This window comes from Tricharina praecox (assembly GCF_024521635.1).
Source record: "Tricharina praecox strain CBS 144465 chromosome Unknown BZA05scaffold_13, whole genome shotgun sequence".
Classification (NCBI taxonomy): domain Eukaryota; kingdom Fungi; phylum Ascomycota; class Pezizomycetes; order Pezizales; family Pyronemataceae; genus Tricharina; species Tricharina praecox.
Genome location: NW_026250415.1, coordinates 34,601 through 49,487, shown reverse-complemented (window position 1 = coordinate 49,487; position 14,887 = coordinate 34,601). Strand labels below are relative to the sequence as shown.

Sequence of the window (14,887 nt, the reverse complement as noted above, 5' to 3'; positions counted from 1 at the left end):
TATGGGTCGCTTCCGGCGGCTGATAATTGATTGGACAGTCGGCAATCCACGGGTCCGAGACTCCGAAGTCGTGGTCGAGTGCGAGTGAGACATTGTGCAACACCGTTGTTAATTGGCCCCAGACCCCACCGTCGACTGGAAGAGAGTACTGCGGTGCCAAAGCGATCGTGACTTTCAGTAGGTCACAATACTGGAATCACAAGCAGGGACACTATAAAACCAGCGACACAACGATTATTGATTACTTTTTGTATTGAAGAACCTCGAATCGAATCAGACATAAAACAAAAAAAAGACCCTTCCATGGTGACATAGTCGCAAAACCGCATCGCAAACTCCTAACTCCCCATCCTTCATGATGGCCCGCCTAATACGCCAGACTCACACCGTGTCCCTTCCACTCGCCGCCGCGTCCCTGCACGACCTCCTCAAAGATCCAGTGGCCCACATCCCTCCTGCTGACGGTGCATCCAACAGCCTCGCCCTGGACATCCCCCCAGCCTCCACCCGTCTTCGCCCTACCCCTATACCCGGCCCTGAGCTTCGCCGTCTTCTCACCATCGGTCAACAGCGCGGGCCTAACGATGACATACGCTTCCAGGACCCCCTCCTGCTCCGCTTTAACCACCAGCTCCTCCATGCCGCGCTTATCCCTATGCGGGACATCGAGAGCTTTGTACAGCGGCCGCATGGCGAGCGGCAGATCGCTCTTGTCGCCCAGGCCGGTAGTGGAGATGACGCAGACCAGGGGGCGCTGCGCGCGAGCGCGCAGCGCCGAGAGCACCTGCGTGATCCCCCGCTCGCAGATCGTAGGGTCGCTCAGCGTCATGAAGAACGTGAGCGGGTTCGGCGAGAATGCGGGTGCCCCGCCCACGCCGAAGATCACCGTTGTGGCGTTGGAGAGTGTGTCGGCTACCGCCGATGGCGTGTCGATGTCCCCCGGGATGATGGTTAGGTTCTCGGTGGGCGCGGCGGCCGCGGTGAGTAGTGTGATCAGCTTGGAGGGGGTGCGGGCCAAAGCGGTGCAGATGTGCCCCACGGTAAGAGAGTGGATCAGTGCGTTTAGCGCGCAACCGCCGGTGGCGCCGAAGAAGGCGAGGTGCTGGACTGAGGTCATGGTGGTTTTGGGGTTGGGGAGTGGAGATTTAGAGGCTGGAGGTGAGGTGGTGGTCTTGTGTGGTGGTTCGTATGCTTGCTGCGGCTGAGGTTGATGTGTTCCTCCTCTCGTTCCGGATCACCAGGCCATTTATATTCTGTCGATAGATACCAATGACTCTTCAGAAATATGTTGGTGGTGACGTCCTCGCACTCATTATCGGCATCACCACGACTCCGAAAACGATAGCTCCGGCATGCCCGGAGGTGGAGGACGTAGGCCGCAGGCGCAATCGGCCACCCAATCTACCCGACCCCGCTAAACCCCGTGTTGGCCTGAAATAAAGTCCGGGGCAAGGTGTGTGTAACCAACACCGCAACTCCGCGCCGGTACGTGCAGGCGTCGTAGGCGCACACGCAAACACCGAACCGCAGCAAAAGACGACACGACGCAACCGAGCCATACACAGGCGGGCTTATTCGTGTTCTTAACCCCGGGGCGTAGAGTGCGGGCTGGCCGGCCGGTCTACGGATTTTCGGTGGCGGCTTTCGTCTCCGCCGATTCGACTCCCTCCCACTGTTTCTTTCTCGGCCTGTCGCTCTCGGCCTTCCCTTGTTGCCCGGCTGCCTTCCTCTTCTCCCGATTCCTGCGCTTCCCCGGCGGCAATAACCCGCCGGGATGCCGCCGCCGCCGATGATACCTCGTGGTCCGCTCACCCTCCTCCACTACCTCCTTCGCATCCTCTACGCCACAATCCACCCTCTTCCTCTTGACCGTCATGCTCGAGAAAGTCCCCAGGAGGGATGTATCGTAGGTTTCCGCATCCGCTGCGGTCGGCGTACGTGAGGAGTAAGAGCTGGTGCTGAGCTCAACCCGCTTGTGGATCGTCTCGCTCCGTGTGCGCTGCAGTATGACTTCGGGGCGGAAGCAGCACTGCGCGACCACTCCGCCTCCGCTGCAATCGCCAGCGCTTGTTGCTTGCCTGCGCACCGGGGTTTCCGGGCGTGAGGTGGAGGAGATGGATTCGTGTTTAGCAGGGTCCATGGGGGCTGAGGTGTAACTGAGAGTAGGGAGCAAAAAGTTGAGGGTGAAAGGGCTATGCAGAGGCGATGGAGATAATGGACTCTGTCCGAGGGTGAAGCCTCCATGTTCCAGTGAGCTGAGAACCGGAAAAGGAGCTCGGCTGCTCGAGTTTCCGGTCGAAGTATATAGAGTAGGTACATCATGTATGTCATATCCGGCTGAAATGTCACTTTGCAGGGTTTCCTATCTGGATGGTTGCTGGGGGATGCTGGGAAGACCTGGATAGAGTTGGAAAGTACTCTCCGCGGCTGATACATACCTAACCGCGCGCAGTCTGCCCGATCGGACCTTAACACTGTGGTCTCAGAAGCGCCCAAGTTCAGTGTTGGCGACACTTTTGGATAGAAACCAATTACCCTTCGGCCTTATCGGCGCTGTTGGGAAAGACCCGTGCATGGATGCGGGTTCCGGCAATATCAATAGTTGGTTGAAGCTTGGGCCGTCGTCAGAATAGACTAAGAGACGGGCTGTAGATGGTGCCCAGAGAACCCGTATAATGGGGAGCCGTGTGCCGTGAGCTCGCACAAAGCAAGCAGGGACGCCTCCAAGCACGAGCGAGCGAGGGAGCGAGACCGCCAAGCTTCCCGCAACGTCCCCGCACGGCACACGCCCCTAAGCAGAGTACAACTGTGGTAGCGAGAACTAGGGCCACCGAAACTTATCGCCACCGCTTACGAGGATCATCGGCCGTCACTCTGCGTGTTTGCTGCCAAGTTCCGATGTCAGAATAAAGATCGGCCCCCAAAGCACGTTACTGCGGTGCATAAGTACTCAGTACTCCTGCATGCATGAGGACTTTGCCCGGGCCAATCGATTCCTTCTCGGCTCCGAACAGTCATCGCAGCGTGCAGAAAGCCAAGCTGCGCACGTGCTCAATCGGGTTCGAGTCGGAAGTCAGAAGTTGGTTTCGAGGAGTAAAGGACGAGGGGATAATTGGTACACAGGGAGTGTTCGGGTCGCTACCGGTGGAACAGATGCAAGGCATGTTGTTGATGGAGTGGTGTATGCATGTACAAGACCAGACCAATTCGAGCCCGGCGCTTTGCCGGTAAAGCTCCCATATGACGAAGTCTCGGAGATCGGGGAAATACCATATCATAGAAACTCGACACCTCGATGCCAGTTTCAGTCCGAAAGCAAAGCTAGTATATACGTGAAGGATGCAATCGAGCTGTGCAAGTTGGCCGAGGGGAGATGGAAAAAGCAAAAGGAATGGCCCAATCAATATACATATGTACATATGAAGAAGAGAAGAGCTTTTGAGGATAGAACCACCCCATGTGAAATCAAATCACCTAATTCATCCATCTGGATCGACGGAGAATGCGTGAATAGCTCCTCGTGGTTTATGGGACGGTGGCCCTGAACAAGAATATCGAATCGATGCCGCGGGAAAGAATATGACCAGTGGCCGGTCCTTTGAATATGCAAGTCGGCCTTCGACGAAGCCTTTGGACAGCCAGCCCATCAGAGACACGGAGATAGATATGCTTTCGGAGGATCCTGAATTCCCCGCTCATTCGTATTCGGGCTCGCTTAATCGAAATTAGAGTACACGTTACTTACTTGGCGCCATGGCCGGTCCAGCGATCCAACAGGCTTCGCACGACAGTCCTTTGCCCCTACGTCATCCAGGGTACCCCGCATCCCGCATCGACCGACTACATTTACACCCCAGCAGCCAGCTGCTCGACCGCCCGCTGATCCCACTCCCTGTTCGGTTTATCCCCGAATCCCCCCACCACAAAAACATCCCCGCCAGCACACGATCTGCCATGTCGACCAGCAAGCAGCAGCCGCCGGCGTTCCTGACGCCGCTGACGATCCCCGCAAAGACGGACCACACCCACACTTTGATCTTCCTCCACGGGCGCGGCGACAGTGCGTCGGTGTTCGGGCCCGCGTTCACCGCGGACCTCACCGCCTCGCGCCGATACCCAACCCTAAAACTCGTGTTCCCGACCCCGTCGGAAACGTTCTCGTGCACGTTCCGCCGCCACATCGCGCAGTGGTTCGACTTTTATAATGGCACGGACCCAAAGTCGTACACGCCGACGCAGCTCGAGGGCCTGCGCGGCGTCGTCGAGCACATCCATGCGCTGATCGAGGACGAGGTCGCCGCCGGCATCCCGCCGGAGAATATTTTGCTTGGGGGGCTGAGCCAGGGCGCGGCGGTGGCGCTCGTGGCGCTGCTGCTGGGTGGGAGGAGACTGGGAGGTGTGCTCGGGCTCAGCGGGTGGTTGCCGTTCGCGCTCGAGATCAGGAGGGAGCTGGCAAGGAAAGGGATGCCGGTCGGCGCGGTGGTGACGGGAACTAGGGATGTTGACGTGCCGATCTGGGATGCTGATGAGGCCTTCAAGCTGCGGGAGAGGACAAGGGTGCTGGGTGCGCTACGGGAGCGGGTACTGGGCCAGGATGCGTTCGAGAAGGAGGTCGTTTCCCAGGTGCTGAAGACCCCGGCGTGGCTCGGGCACGGAGATTCGGATGAGGTGGTCAAGTACCTGGTTGGGAGGGAGATCTACGGGGGCCTCAAGGCGCTGGGCATGGATGTGGTGTGGAGGAGGTACCGCGGGCTTCCGCATAGAATAAAGGTTCGTTAATTCCCGATTCCCGAACGTTACTTGGACTTACAGTTCTAGATACCCGACGAGATTGACGATATTGCCAGTTTTTGGGAGCAGAGTTGTGGCTTGACGCCGGCCACCTGGGAGCGCGGAAGTTGGTGATGGAGGGGGCTTGTTTATTCTCTAGAGTCGAGATTAATAGGTAGCATGGTGAGCGAGTTAATAGATTTTCCGATTTTCCGATTTTTTGCAACCTTTATCGAGTCATGAGGACCGTTGAATACTATTTATGCTTACAACTTGACGTATCGTAAGTCGCTAGAGCACGGCTCAAATCATCCAGCAACATTGAGTACATACCTACATACAAAACGACGGTTCCATCCGTCCAAGCTCATAGCTTGGTGGCATTGCTCGCGGTACTACCCCCAAGCTGACTCAACTTGACCATCTCCAACAAGTATCCCATCAGGTCCCGTCCGAACCCGACCGTCGCGCCGCCAACCTCCGGTCTCGGCGCCGGCTCCTGGATCACCGTCCCGCCCTTCACCGCCAGATTTTTCGCGAACGCGACCGGATCCTGCAGGCCAAACACGAGCTTGACGGGCACATCCTTATACTCCCTCGTCTTGCCATCATGCCAATTAACCAGCACCAGCGAGGACCCCTCCGCCCCCGGAAAATTCAGTATATGTTCGTCCCAGCCACCAAGCCTCAGCGTACTCTGCCTCTCCATCCCGACCGCCTCCTGGTAGAACTTGAGCCCCGTCGGCAAGTCCTGCATGCCAATGCCGACAGCGGCCAACACCGCGTCCGCGTCCGTCTCCAGCGCGGCAACATTATTGATCTCGACCGTGTACCCGTCCGGGTCCCTCGCGAACCCCGTCGTGAACCTGCCGGGCGTACTCGTGACCTGCAGCCCGGCATCGCGGATCCGCCGCGCCAATCCCCGCGGGTCGCGCACGAAGAAGACGACTTTCACCGGCACGGGCGTGGTCTGAGAGGGGCCACGCCCGTCGTGCCATGACATCAGCACTAGTGATGCGGTCGTCGTGTTCGGGTAGTATAGTACTATCTCGTCGTACGTGCTCGTGTTGTAGGTTGTTAGCGGCTTCATTCCCATCACCGTGGTGTAGAAGGCGTAGGCTCGGGAGAGGTCGTATACGGCTATGCCGACGCCGACGAGGCGGTTGGCGCTGGGTGTCTGGCCTGTGTGTATGGTTGTTAGTCGGCTGGATCTGGGGGGATGGGTGGATGTAAACGGACGTTCGATGACGATACTAGATTCGGCTTCGGCCACAGCTGTGTGTGGTCTGTCAGTCTCGACTCCACCACCTCTCGCTCCCGCCGACAACACACCAACGGCGGAACTTGCGGCCGCAACCGCCATGAGGAAAAGGAGCAAGCAGCCCAACGCCTGTGTCAATCCCCGCATTTTCTGTCTGTCGCTATCGAGATGCCAAATGTCTGCGGGTGAGTCTGTGTGAACTGCGGATCGAATCGAATCGAACGGAAAGACCAGACCAGACCAGACGCGAAACAAAAACTGAATTCCAAATATCCCGCAGGGACGATATATATGTCGCTCGGCGGGCCATAGTTGGGACCTCTGCCGACGGAGCACGCTTTCACGGTTACTGGGCGGCCCGGTTGTGGTCGGTTCGGTTCGATATCAATCCCTACCGTGTCTGCATCCCTCCGCTCTGTAACCTGCGCGGAGTGAAGTGGAGTGAAGCGGGCGGCGGCGGAAAATCAACACCCTTCGATGCTCCGATGCTCATATGAGATGGCGTAACCCATCATGGCCCTCATAGTACGGCACACCCCAACCGGCGACTGGCGGAACTCCACTACTATTAGGTACGTTGACGAATATTCCTGCTGGCGGCGACCTCAGCCATAGTTACTATGTGCGGTATAGGTAGTACATAAGTAGGTCCCGCCAATCGTCCTAACGGCACTCTAGCTACTCTATTCCAGAGTTCATATGGAGCAGGTAGGCCGGGGAAGGGAATATATTGCATTTGCCTGGATCGTCAGGAGTTGCCGAGGCCGACGGTGAGCGGTGGGTTGTGGGAAGCCGGTTACGGAGCGATAGTGATAATTGATGGCATGGGCTGAATCCCGAGTCTTTGCTTGCCCTGGCAACCCCCCGTTAGCTAGAGTACTGGTTGACTGCTCGAGTGGAAACACCGACCAAGCGGAAACACAGACACTGACCATTTCTTGGATTTTCTTGTCTTTGTAAGTTGGTATTTCGTTTGCTCGCTGAGTCCAAATCTTCCGTACATCAGGCATTGTCTCCTCTTCAGTTCGAGCACCTTGAAAGTTGAAACGGCTGTCGATGCGGCGGCGGGTCCGGCCCGTCTTTGGCCTGCCAGAGTACGGATGCCGGACTAACCGGGCGGATAGACGGCGGACGCCAGGACCCGCATGGACTGTTCGGTAGCTGTATGTATGATACACACTTCGAAGTTCGACTGTTCGACAATAATTTGCCAAACGCGGGGGTTAAGTTCAGAGTACCATTCCGTTGACCTGTCTTTAGCACATACCTACCAGTACCTGATTTTCAGCCAGGATGGATTGCACCCTCCATCGGGGACCGGAAGGCTGAGGGCTGCCAGTCCTTCGCCGGGCATTAGCCGCAGCGAACTAACGAACGAGTGAACGAACGATCCACAAAGTCGTACGTGATTCCTCACCCAGCTATACCCTAGGGTACAAGGAATGCGGCACTGCCGTATTAACTAAATGGGCACGAGTTAATACGGCCTGGGAGGATGACAGTCAAACGGCTCTAAAAGGGCTCCTAAAAAGGCCCTAATCCGGCTATTAAAGGGCTCCATAGTCTTAAAGGGCTCTATAGTCTAAAAAGGCTCTACGTACAAGGGCTCTAAAAGGGCGCTGTCACTCATACGGCTTTTAGGAGCTTATATGGCTGACCTCAACAATCACACGAGCACGAACTGCTGATTGAAATTGCTGTGATTCTATGTATGATAGCTACTGCTGCTAACCCCATATATATCCGCCCCTCCGCCCCTCCGCGCCTATGCAAACCGGAACCCGCCTCTCCCCGCCTCTCCGCTCTCCTTGCTCTCCCCGCTCTCCGGCATTCACCCGGGTACCTTGACACAAATTCAACATGGCCGGCGTGCGGAATAGACAGTCCGTCAGTACCGGCGATGGCAGTGAGGTATCTGCAGCGAGCTAGGTCTAGGAGCGCAATACGTACTTACTGTGGGAAGACCAGAGACTGTGAGAGAGTGAACGACAGTGATGGAGGAGCTATCGACGCCATGTGGAAGCGAGAGGAGGAGCCGTTAGTAAGCGGATGAGCTGTTAGCAAGATGAGGAGCGAGAGGAGTTGCGGCGGGAGGAGGAGTTGCGGCGGGAGGAGGAGGAGCTGTCAGCGAGAGGACTCAATGATGGAGGAGCTGTGGGTTAGAGGAGGAAGTGGAGGAATTGTAGGAGGAGCCGTCTGCGAGAGGAGGGAGCTGTCTGTAATGGGAGAGCGTTAGTAGGTGAGATGAGGAAGTGATGGAATAGCTGTCAGCGAGGCACCGGGGGGGTGCGATGGAGGAGTTGTGGGCGAGGGGATGAAGGGAAGGAGGAGCTGTTAGAGAGGGGAGGAGAGGAGGAGTTGTCAGCGAGATGAGGAAGTGATGGAATAGCCGTCGGCGGGAAGAAGCGAATGTGGTTAGTAGTGGGCATGGCGGGGTCGGCGAATAAGGAGAAAATGCTCCATTTATAAATCGAAGCCTATTCATCACTCGAGCCGGAAGCCTAATGAGCGGCAAGGTATCTTTTTAGCTACGGATGCCCGAAGAGAGTGTTGGAGAGATATTGAATTTACTGCCGATCGCCAGTTTACACCTCAACGCCAAATTAGGCTCCTCTCCAATCGACACATTGAGTATCGACAGCCATATTTAGTATAAGAGCCCAATTTGGCCATCATAAACTGGCCGCAATTACTACCAACCGCCTATTGCCTCAGCTTAGGCCAATCTACTAGCAGAAGCCTGAATTACCACAGCAAATGAGCCGCATTTTGTGTCAGGAGCCAGTTTACAGGCAGGCTCGCATTTACTTATCTGTGGCTTGCCGCATTCCTTGTACCCTAGGGATATGTTATCCCACCAGACTGGCCGCTGGACGAAGCCGCGCATGTTGTCCCGAATCCAGACTCGACATTCGACACTCGAACAAGTGTGTGAGGGGTATCGGTATTCTTGAAAGCCTGGTGGAATCGTCTCATCGACTTCGAAACTGAGACATATCGGTATTTATGTACTAGCCTACCAGTTGGTTCATGGCGTGGCAATCCTTCGTGACACCAATGCCGGTACACACAGGCTTGGAGAAAGAGAAAATCGACGCATGTTCCAACTTCCGCTGCACTCGCAAGCCTCACAAATAGGTGATAGGTCCACACGTCTCCAGTGTTCGACATAGTCCAGTCCGGACTGCGTAAAAGTAGTCCGTCCAGTCCACAGATTTCGTGGACTGGATGCGGACTGTCGACTGCAGTCCGTTCTGCCGTCGATTTCTTTTGGTCCAGTCCATCCGAACACTGCCGCCGGACGGATTGCCAAGATACAGTTCAATCCCGCCCAAGGCTCAAGACGGACGGACTGGACTCTGGAGAACACTACAAGTCTCAAAGCCATCAACCACCCGCCAGCTCGCGGCTTGCAGCTCGCATATCGCAAATCGCATAGTCTTGACTCTTGCATCTCAACTCTCGAAGCCCTGAAGTCAAGCCCAAAAGCGGAGCTGATGGATGCTATGCACATTACACAGCCTACATATGTACATGACTTCGAAAGCGTCAAGGACTCCCGTCTCCAAGAGGACGACGGATGAGGCATTTCTGCGCCGAGGCCGTGTGTGCGCCGTGTGTGCGGCAGCCCAGTGGCGAGCTTTCGGAAGCGGCTAGTAGTTAACACCTGTCGGCACCTAGAATTGCTATAGCAAAGCAAAACACAGGCGACGCCCCTGGGCAATCACCCGCCCGCCCGGCCGCTCGACGCTCGTTCGTTCGCTCGTTCGGACCGAAACCAGCTGCCCGCGCATAGATAATCATTCTCGCTTTCGCGTTCGCTCTTGCGTGGCGCCGTGGGCTCGAGGCCTCGTTCCGTGAACTTTGAAGTCTGTGGCAACTTGCAACTTGCGCCCTCCCGCTCGAGGGCAGGACAGGGCAGAGCGGTAGTTAGAAAAGTTAGAAAGCTTAGAGCGTCCTGCATGCGGGACGCCGTCACACAACCGACCTGTGGCTTTGGATCCGATACGCATCGATTCGGTCAGGCCGGTCCGATTGTCGAGGCCGGTCCGATTGTCGAGGCCGCGCATCGCGCTTCTCGCTTCACAAACCGGGGCTATCTGGGTAGAGTATGATCGCTACGGCCTACGGGCGATCGTGGTGTGATTCTGTACAGACTCTAACGTCCATCGATCGGGTGTTTATACTCAAGAGGTTACTTACCAACATACTCTACACCTTTCCTCCATTCTATTCCATTGCAAACCAGTTAGTAGACTACACGCATACCGGTAGTTATCTTCACCCCAATCCCCTCGTGCATGTATTATGATAGTTATGCACGCAGATAATTTATAGCTCACCATGGCATTCGAAATTCGAATGCCTGGCCCACTGCCCACTGCCCACTGCCCAGCCAAGCAAGCTGGAAGCTGCTGGATAAATAAGCGAACGGAAGACGCCGTGCGGTTTGATCTTTGCTCGATCCCTGCAGGTTGCACAGCCGTTGGCTTGAACTTGAAGGAATATTTTTCCGAGCTATGCATACGCGAACGAACTGCTGTTGCTGCTGCTGTTGTTGCTGTTGATGTTGATGTTGATCTTGTTGGTGTTTTATGCAGTGACGGCTTGAATATGGCGCAGGAGACAGAGCGGAGGAATCGTAGAACCGTGGTCTTGTTGGAGACTGAACTGACACTGTGCGCGCGTAATGGGGCGCGGTTGTTGCAATTTCCATCTATGATTCGACCGTTCGAGGGGCAGGATCGATACCAACGGTGCGAGACGTACGACTACATACGACACCTACCGTACGAGTATGCTACAGTTGGAGGCAAATGGCAGATGCTGTTCCATACAGACAGCAATGTGCACCCTGCGGGCTCTACATCGACATCGCTTACCGTCGACGCAGGGCTTAAGCCACCACAGTCACGAGCGTGTCTATCCTGGAATCGATTGGCGCCGGCATCGCCGTGATGAAGGTGCCTTTAAGCTTCTCCACCTAACCATCCTATGTGCCGTGCCTCGCCACCATCCGCCGGACACACGAGCTTCGTGCACTAGTATCTACGGTAGTTATCCCCATCACGGATCGCCACAAATCTCTGATCATCGGGCACAGAGACCGGAGCAAAGTTCTCGTCAACGAACGACTCAACGTGAGAAGTCGGAGCACCCCTCGGGTTCGCGGTCGAGTTCGAGTTCAAGTTCGACTCTCGGCCCTTAGAGCTGCACTCGGCTAGCCAACACGACCACCACGGCACTAGGCGAGGCGAGGTTGCATGGGCGAGGCGTGGGGGCGATCGGTGATAAAAGCGTGCGTGCATGCGTGCATTTTTTTTTTTTGGCGGAGCAAACTCGCAGTGGCGCGGCGGCAGGGCAGGGCAGGACTGAACGAACGAGGGTTGTCCCGTGAGCTTCCTTCCCCGTGACGGGTGACGGGTCTGATCCTATCTAGGACGGACGGGCGGATGATGCCGTCGCGAAATGTGGAGATCTCCAAAGGGGTGGCCGGGGGGGCAACGCGGGTTTCCCGATGGCCGGCCGCGACGACACGCTCAACGTTCCACGATTCGCGCTCGTATATAGTCGTAGAACTCGTGGTGACGAGTTCACAGACGATCATGGCCGTGGTCGATACATATCTACAAAGGTACTCAAAGTGCTTGGGTACTTGGATCTAGGCTTTCCACGGTGCTCTACCGTGAGCACGCGCCTCGGAAATCAGGTTATTCCCGGCTGCGCTGTGCAGAATCCAGATTACGGACCGAATTCTCGCCGTCAGGCCGACCAATCGCCCCTAAGACTCGCCCCCCCCCCCCCCCCCCCCCCCTCCGGTAAGATGGGAGCGGCGCATTGGCCGGACGTTGGTATTGGTGTGGTGGCCGTGGGCACGAAACCATCTAAATCGTCCGGCGCTATCCACAGCTAATTCCAACCCGGTTGCACTCAACGATACTTCCTCTAGTTTACTCTACTCTTGGTGGCATGGCAGCCCTGCGCACTCAGAGGGTGCACATATAAATGCGGAGTGGCCCGTTTCGCCGCGGGCCAACCTGCAATTGCAGTCTGCGAGTGCTTAATCGATCAGGTCCATAGTCCACTCTGCTCTTCGCGCCGGGCAAATAAAAAAGAAAGACCGACGAACCGAACCGAAAGAAACACCCCCACACATCGCTTGAATATGACGTCCGACCACCAGGATTTTGTAACCGTTCCATCTCCCCTTGTATCGAATAACTGGGGAATTCTCGAGGTAAGTCTATTACACCCATCTTACCCATGTCACTACCTTCCTGTCCTCTTCTTCTTCTTCTGCACGGACGAATGCACTCCCTGTCTGGGTAGCATCTCCCCTCTGGCCCCCACCTCACTGCTGTCCATTCGCTGATCCCAACTCCCCGACCTCGTTAGTTGGAAGCGGAAAGTGCTGCACCAGCAACTGCCAGCGAAGCAGAAGACGATGCCGCAACGAATCCAGAGGATGCCTACGACGCCGGTGACGTGAACTCGGGCTACGGTGACAGTTTGTACGTACTGCATACTTGGTTATACCTACCATACACCGACACATTCGCTGCTGTGGTCGGGACAATCACGACTGACTGGCGGCGATAAAGAGTGAGCTCAACGAAAAGTCTTACGGCTTCGGTCATTGATTACGTGTACGAAAACGGTTCGTCTACGCCCCACCTGAAGCTTGTTGGCTTTGCTGCTCGAAGTCTAACTCCCCCGCTCCACGGTTGGTAGGCCGTCGGTACCACAGATTTCAGGCCGGAAAATACATGATGCCCAACGACGAGGTACGCCCCCTCCCCCGGCTCCGGACCGGAATAAAAACCTTTCGCTGACTCCGTATAGACCGAACAAGACCGGTATATCTCTCTCGGGCCTTACGTCTGATCACGTCGGGGACAGGCCATCTGATGTAACCACCTTCCCGCTGGCAGGCTAGACATCTACCACCACTTCCAATTCCTTTCACTACGGGGGCTGCTATACACCGCGCCGCTCAAGGGCAACCCGCACAACATCCTCGACTGCGGCACCGGCACCGGAATCTGGGCGCTAGACATGGGCGAGATGTTCCCGTGCGCGCAGGTCATCGGCGTGGATCTGAGCCCTATACAGCCAACATGGTAATAACAAAAACACACCATCATCCAAAACTCACCTACTTACCTGGCACTTTCCATTCTCAAAACCACGCTGAACAGTTTTTTTTTCCTCCAGGGTATTCCCAAATGTGATCACTTCCTGTCGTTTGCTGCAGCGTCTTGCACCCCGCCTAAATCCTCCCCACACCCCGCATAAATCCCAATCGGACTAAAGTTGGATTCCCGGGTCTGTAGGTCAAATTCGAAGTTGACGATCTAGAGCTGGAGTGGACGTTCAAAGAAGTACTTTGCCCCCCTCCCCCCTTCCCCTTCTCCCCCCCCTCCCCCCTCCCGCAGCTAACCCCCACCCCCTCCCTAGGACTACTTCGACCTAATCCACTCTCGCAACATCGCGCAGTCGATCCGGAACTGGCCCTGCTACCTGCGGCAGATGTTCCGCAGCACGCGTCCGGGGGGCTACGTCGAGCTGGCGGAGACCGAGGCGCAGCTGCACTGCGACGACGGCACCTACGCCGGCTCAAACCTCGAGCGCTATATGAACAACTTTTGGAAGGCCGGGACTAAGGCGGGACTGCTGGCACCCGACGGGAATGTCCTCAGGCAGTATGCCGAGGAGGCCGGGTTTGTGGATGTTGAGGTATGCATGCGTTGGCGGGGTGGGGCGGGAGGGGGAGGGGGAGGGATGGGGAGCGGGGGGAAGAGGGCTGATGGAAAATGACGCGGCGGCAGATTCATTACTATAAACAACCATGGGGAGCGTGGCCAAAGAACGCGGAGATGAAAAAGATAGGCGAGACTTGTGCTCTGGCGATTGGGAAAGGCGGGTTTGAGGTATGTACATGCATTTGCATTTGCATACTCCCACTCCTTACGACGAGCCCCGCAGCCAGAAGCTAATACCTAGGCTGCACCCGTGAAAAGGCTTACGCCATGGCCCTGTTCACGCGATACCTAGATATGTCCGCCGAGGATGTTGTGGCGCTGTGTAGACTTGCGCAAGCGGATGTGGGCGGGAAGAGGGTGCATACATATCAGATCATGTTCGTTACATACCCCCCTTCCCAGTGATGATACACCTGCTGACAGAACGATGGAAAACTATGTAGGTGGCACGTTACAGGTATGAAACCGGAGGACGACTAGAGTCTACCTACCTAGTCTGGACTTGTATATTTTTCGCTTTTAGGGAGGTTTCTTACGTTCGTTGTAATCACTTGTGTTGTACTTATATTATTATACTACTTACTCTGTCATGTTACCAGCCGTCCGAATGGGTCCGATCATCGAGGGGATCGGATCAATAAACTGTTTACCATCACGTGCGCGGAATATTCTAACAGTACCAGTACTGTTCCATCGATCCCTCTGGGCGGTGAGTCTGCCTAATTCACAGTATTCACTGAATCCTCCGCTATCAATCGCGCCGCCACGTCGGTAACTATCCGGTGATAAATCCGTTCCAACAAGGTCGAATGCAAAGCCTATTGAACCGAAACAAACCCAGCAACTCCTTCAGCACGCTGAAACTACGAGCGAATCAAAAAAAAACGCGTGGGACAGGATCTCCCTCTCCCACCCCAACCCCGGTTGGTCGTAGGGCCTCGGAGCCTCGGGATCCGATCGGGCACTCCCCGACTCCCCGGAGCCACTGGTCCCGAGCGGGTATCCGAGACCCGAGCCCCGCGTGAGACAGGATGACCCATGGCCCATGGCCCATAAGGCGCGGAGGGATTCACTCTCGCCTCTCGCCTCTCGC

The 14,887-nt window shown here is 56.1% G+C and overlaps 5 protein-coding genes across 5 annotated transcripts; 2 read left to right on the top strand and 3 right to left on the bottom strand.

Moving 5' to 3' along the window:
• Positions 1-18: 18 nt before the first annotated feature.
• On the bottom strand, positions 19-1,369 carry BZA05DRAFT_50771 (uncharacterized protein). Its single transcript, XM_051488372.1, has one exon. The coding sequence runs from the start codon at positions 1,115-1,117 to the stop codon at positions 368-370; it is 750 nt and encodes a 249-aa protein (XP_051339034.1). The 5' UTR covers positions 1,118-1,369; the 3' UTR covers positions 19-367.
• A 2,585-nt stretch (positions 1,370-3,954) lies between these two features.
• BZA05DRAFT_338210 (putative phospholipase/carboxylesterase) lies at positions 3,955-4,905 on the top strand (the record flags this gene model as incomplete). The annotated part of the gene is made up of 2 exons (XM_051480880.1): positions 3,955-4,770; positions 4,819-4,905. The coding sequence occupies 2 exons, from the start codon at positions 3,955-3,957 to the stop codon at positions 4,903-4,905; spliced, it is 903 nt and encodes a 300-aa protein (XP_051339033.1).
• Positions 4,887-5,608, bottom strand: BZA05DRAFT_398839 (uncharacterized protein). The gene is made up of 2 exons (XM_051483750.1): positions 5,066-5,608; positions 4,887-4,953 (listed from the first exon to the last, which is right to left on the bottom strand). Exon 1 carries the CDS (start codon positions 5,525-5,527, stop codon positions 5,138-5,140), a length of 390 nt encoding a protein of 129 aa, XP_051339032.1. The 5' UTR covers positions 5,528-5,608; the 3' UTR covers positions 4,887-4,953; positions 5,066-5,137.
• Positions 5,609-7,409: 1,801 nt separating this feature from the next.
• On the bottom strand, positions 7,410-8,113 carry BZA05DRAFT_398814 (uncharacterized protein). Its single transcript, XM_051483749.1, has 2 exons — positions 7,995-8,113; positions 7,410-7,942 (listed from the first exon to the last, which is right to left on the bottom strand). The coding sequence occupies exons 1-2, from the start codon at positions 8,045-8,047 to the stop codon at positions 7,759-7,761; spliced, it is 237 nt and encodes a 78-aa protein (XP_051339031.1). The 5' UTR covers positions 8,048-8,113; the 3' UTR covers positions 7,410-7,758.
• A 3,733-nt stretch (positions 8,114-11,846) lies between these two features.
• Positions 11,847-14,419, top strand: BZA05DRAFT_373811 (S-adenosyl-L-methionine-dependent methyltransferase). The gene is made up of 12 exons (XM_051481738.1): positions 11,847-12,269; positions 12,428-12,543; positions 12,634-12,689; positions 12,764-12,816; positions 12,875-12,888; positions 12,964-13,152; positions 13,247-13,259; positions 13,366-13,413; positions 13,490-13,768; positions 13,861-13,962; positions 14,053-14,171; positions 14,238-14,419. The coding sequence occupies exons 1-12, from the start codon at positions 12,198-12,200 to the stop codon at positions 14,272-14,274; spliced, it is 1,098 nt and encodes a 365-aa protein (XP_051339030.1). The 5' UTR covers positions 11,847-12,197; the 3' UTR covers positions 14,275-14,419.
• Positions 14,420-14,887: the final 468 nt, after the last annotated feature.

Coding starts and splice junctions, on each gene's coding strand:
- BZA05DRAFT_398839 (XM_051483750.1), bottom strand. CDS start 5,527: ATGCAGGACTTGCCGACGGGGCTCAAGTTCTACCAGGAGGCGGTCGGG.
- BZA05DRAFT_50771 (XM_051488372.1), bottom strand. CDS start 1,117: ATGACCTCAGTCCAGCACCTCGCCTTCTTCGGCGCCACCGGCGGTTGC.
- BZA05DRAFT_373811 (XM_051481738.1), top strand. CDS start 12,198: ATGACGTCCGACCACCAGGATTTTGTAACCGTTCCATCTCCCCTTGTA. Junction 12,690..12,763: donor TGATTACGTGTACGAAAACG/GTTCGTCTACGC, acceptor CACGGTTGGTAG/GCCGTCGGTACCACAGATTT. Junction 13,414..13,489: donor TGGAGTGGACGTTCAAAGAA/GTACTTTGCCCC, acceptor CCCCCTCCCTAG/GACTACTTCGACCTAATCCA.
- BZA05DRAFT_398814 (XM_051483749.1), bottom strand. CDS start 8,047: ATGGCGTCGATAGCTCCTCCATCACTGTCGTTCACTCTCTCACAGTCT. Junction 7,943..7,994: donor ACTCTCTCACAGTCTCTGGT/CTTCCCACAGTA, acceptor CGCTGCAGATAC/CTCACTGCCATCGCCGGTAC.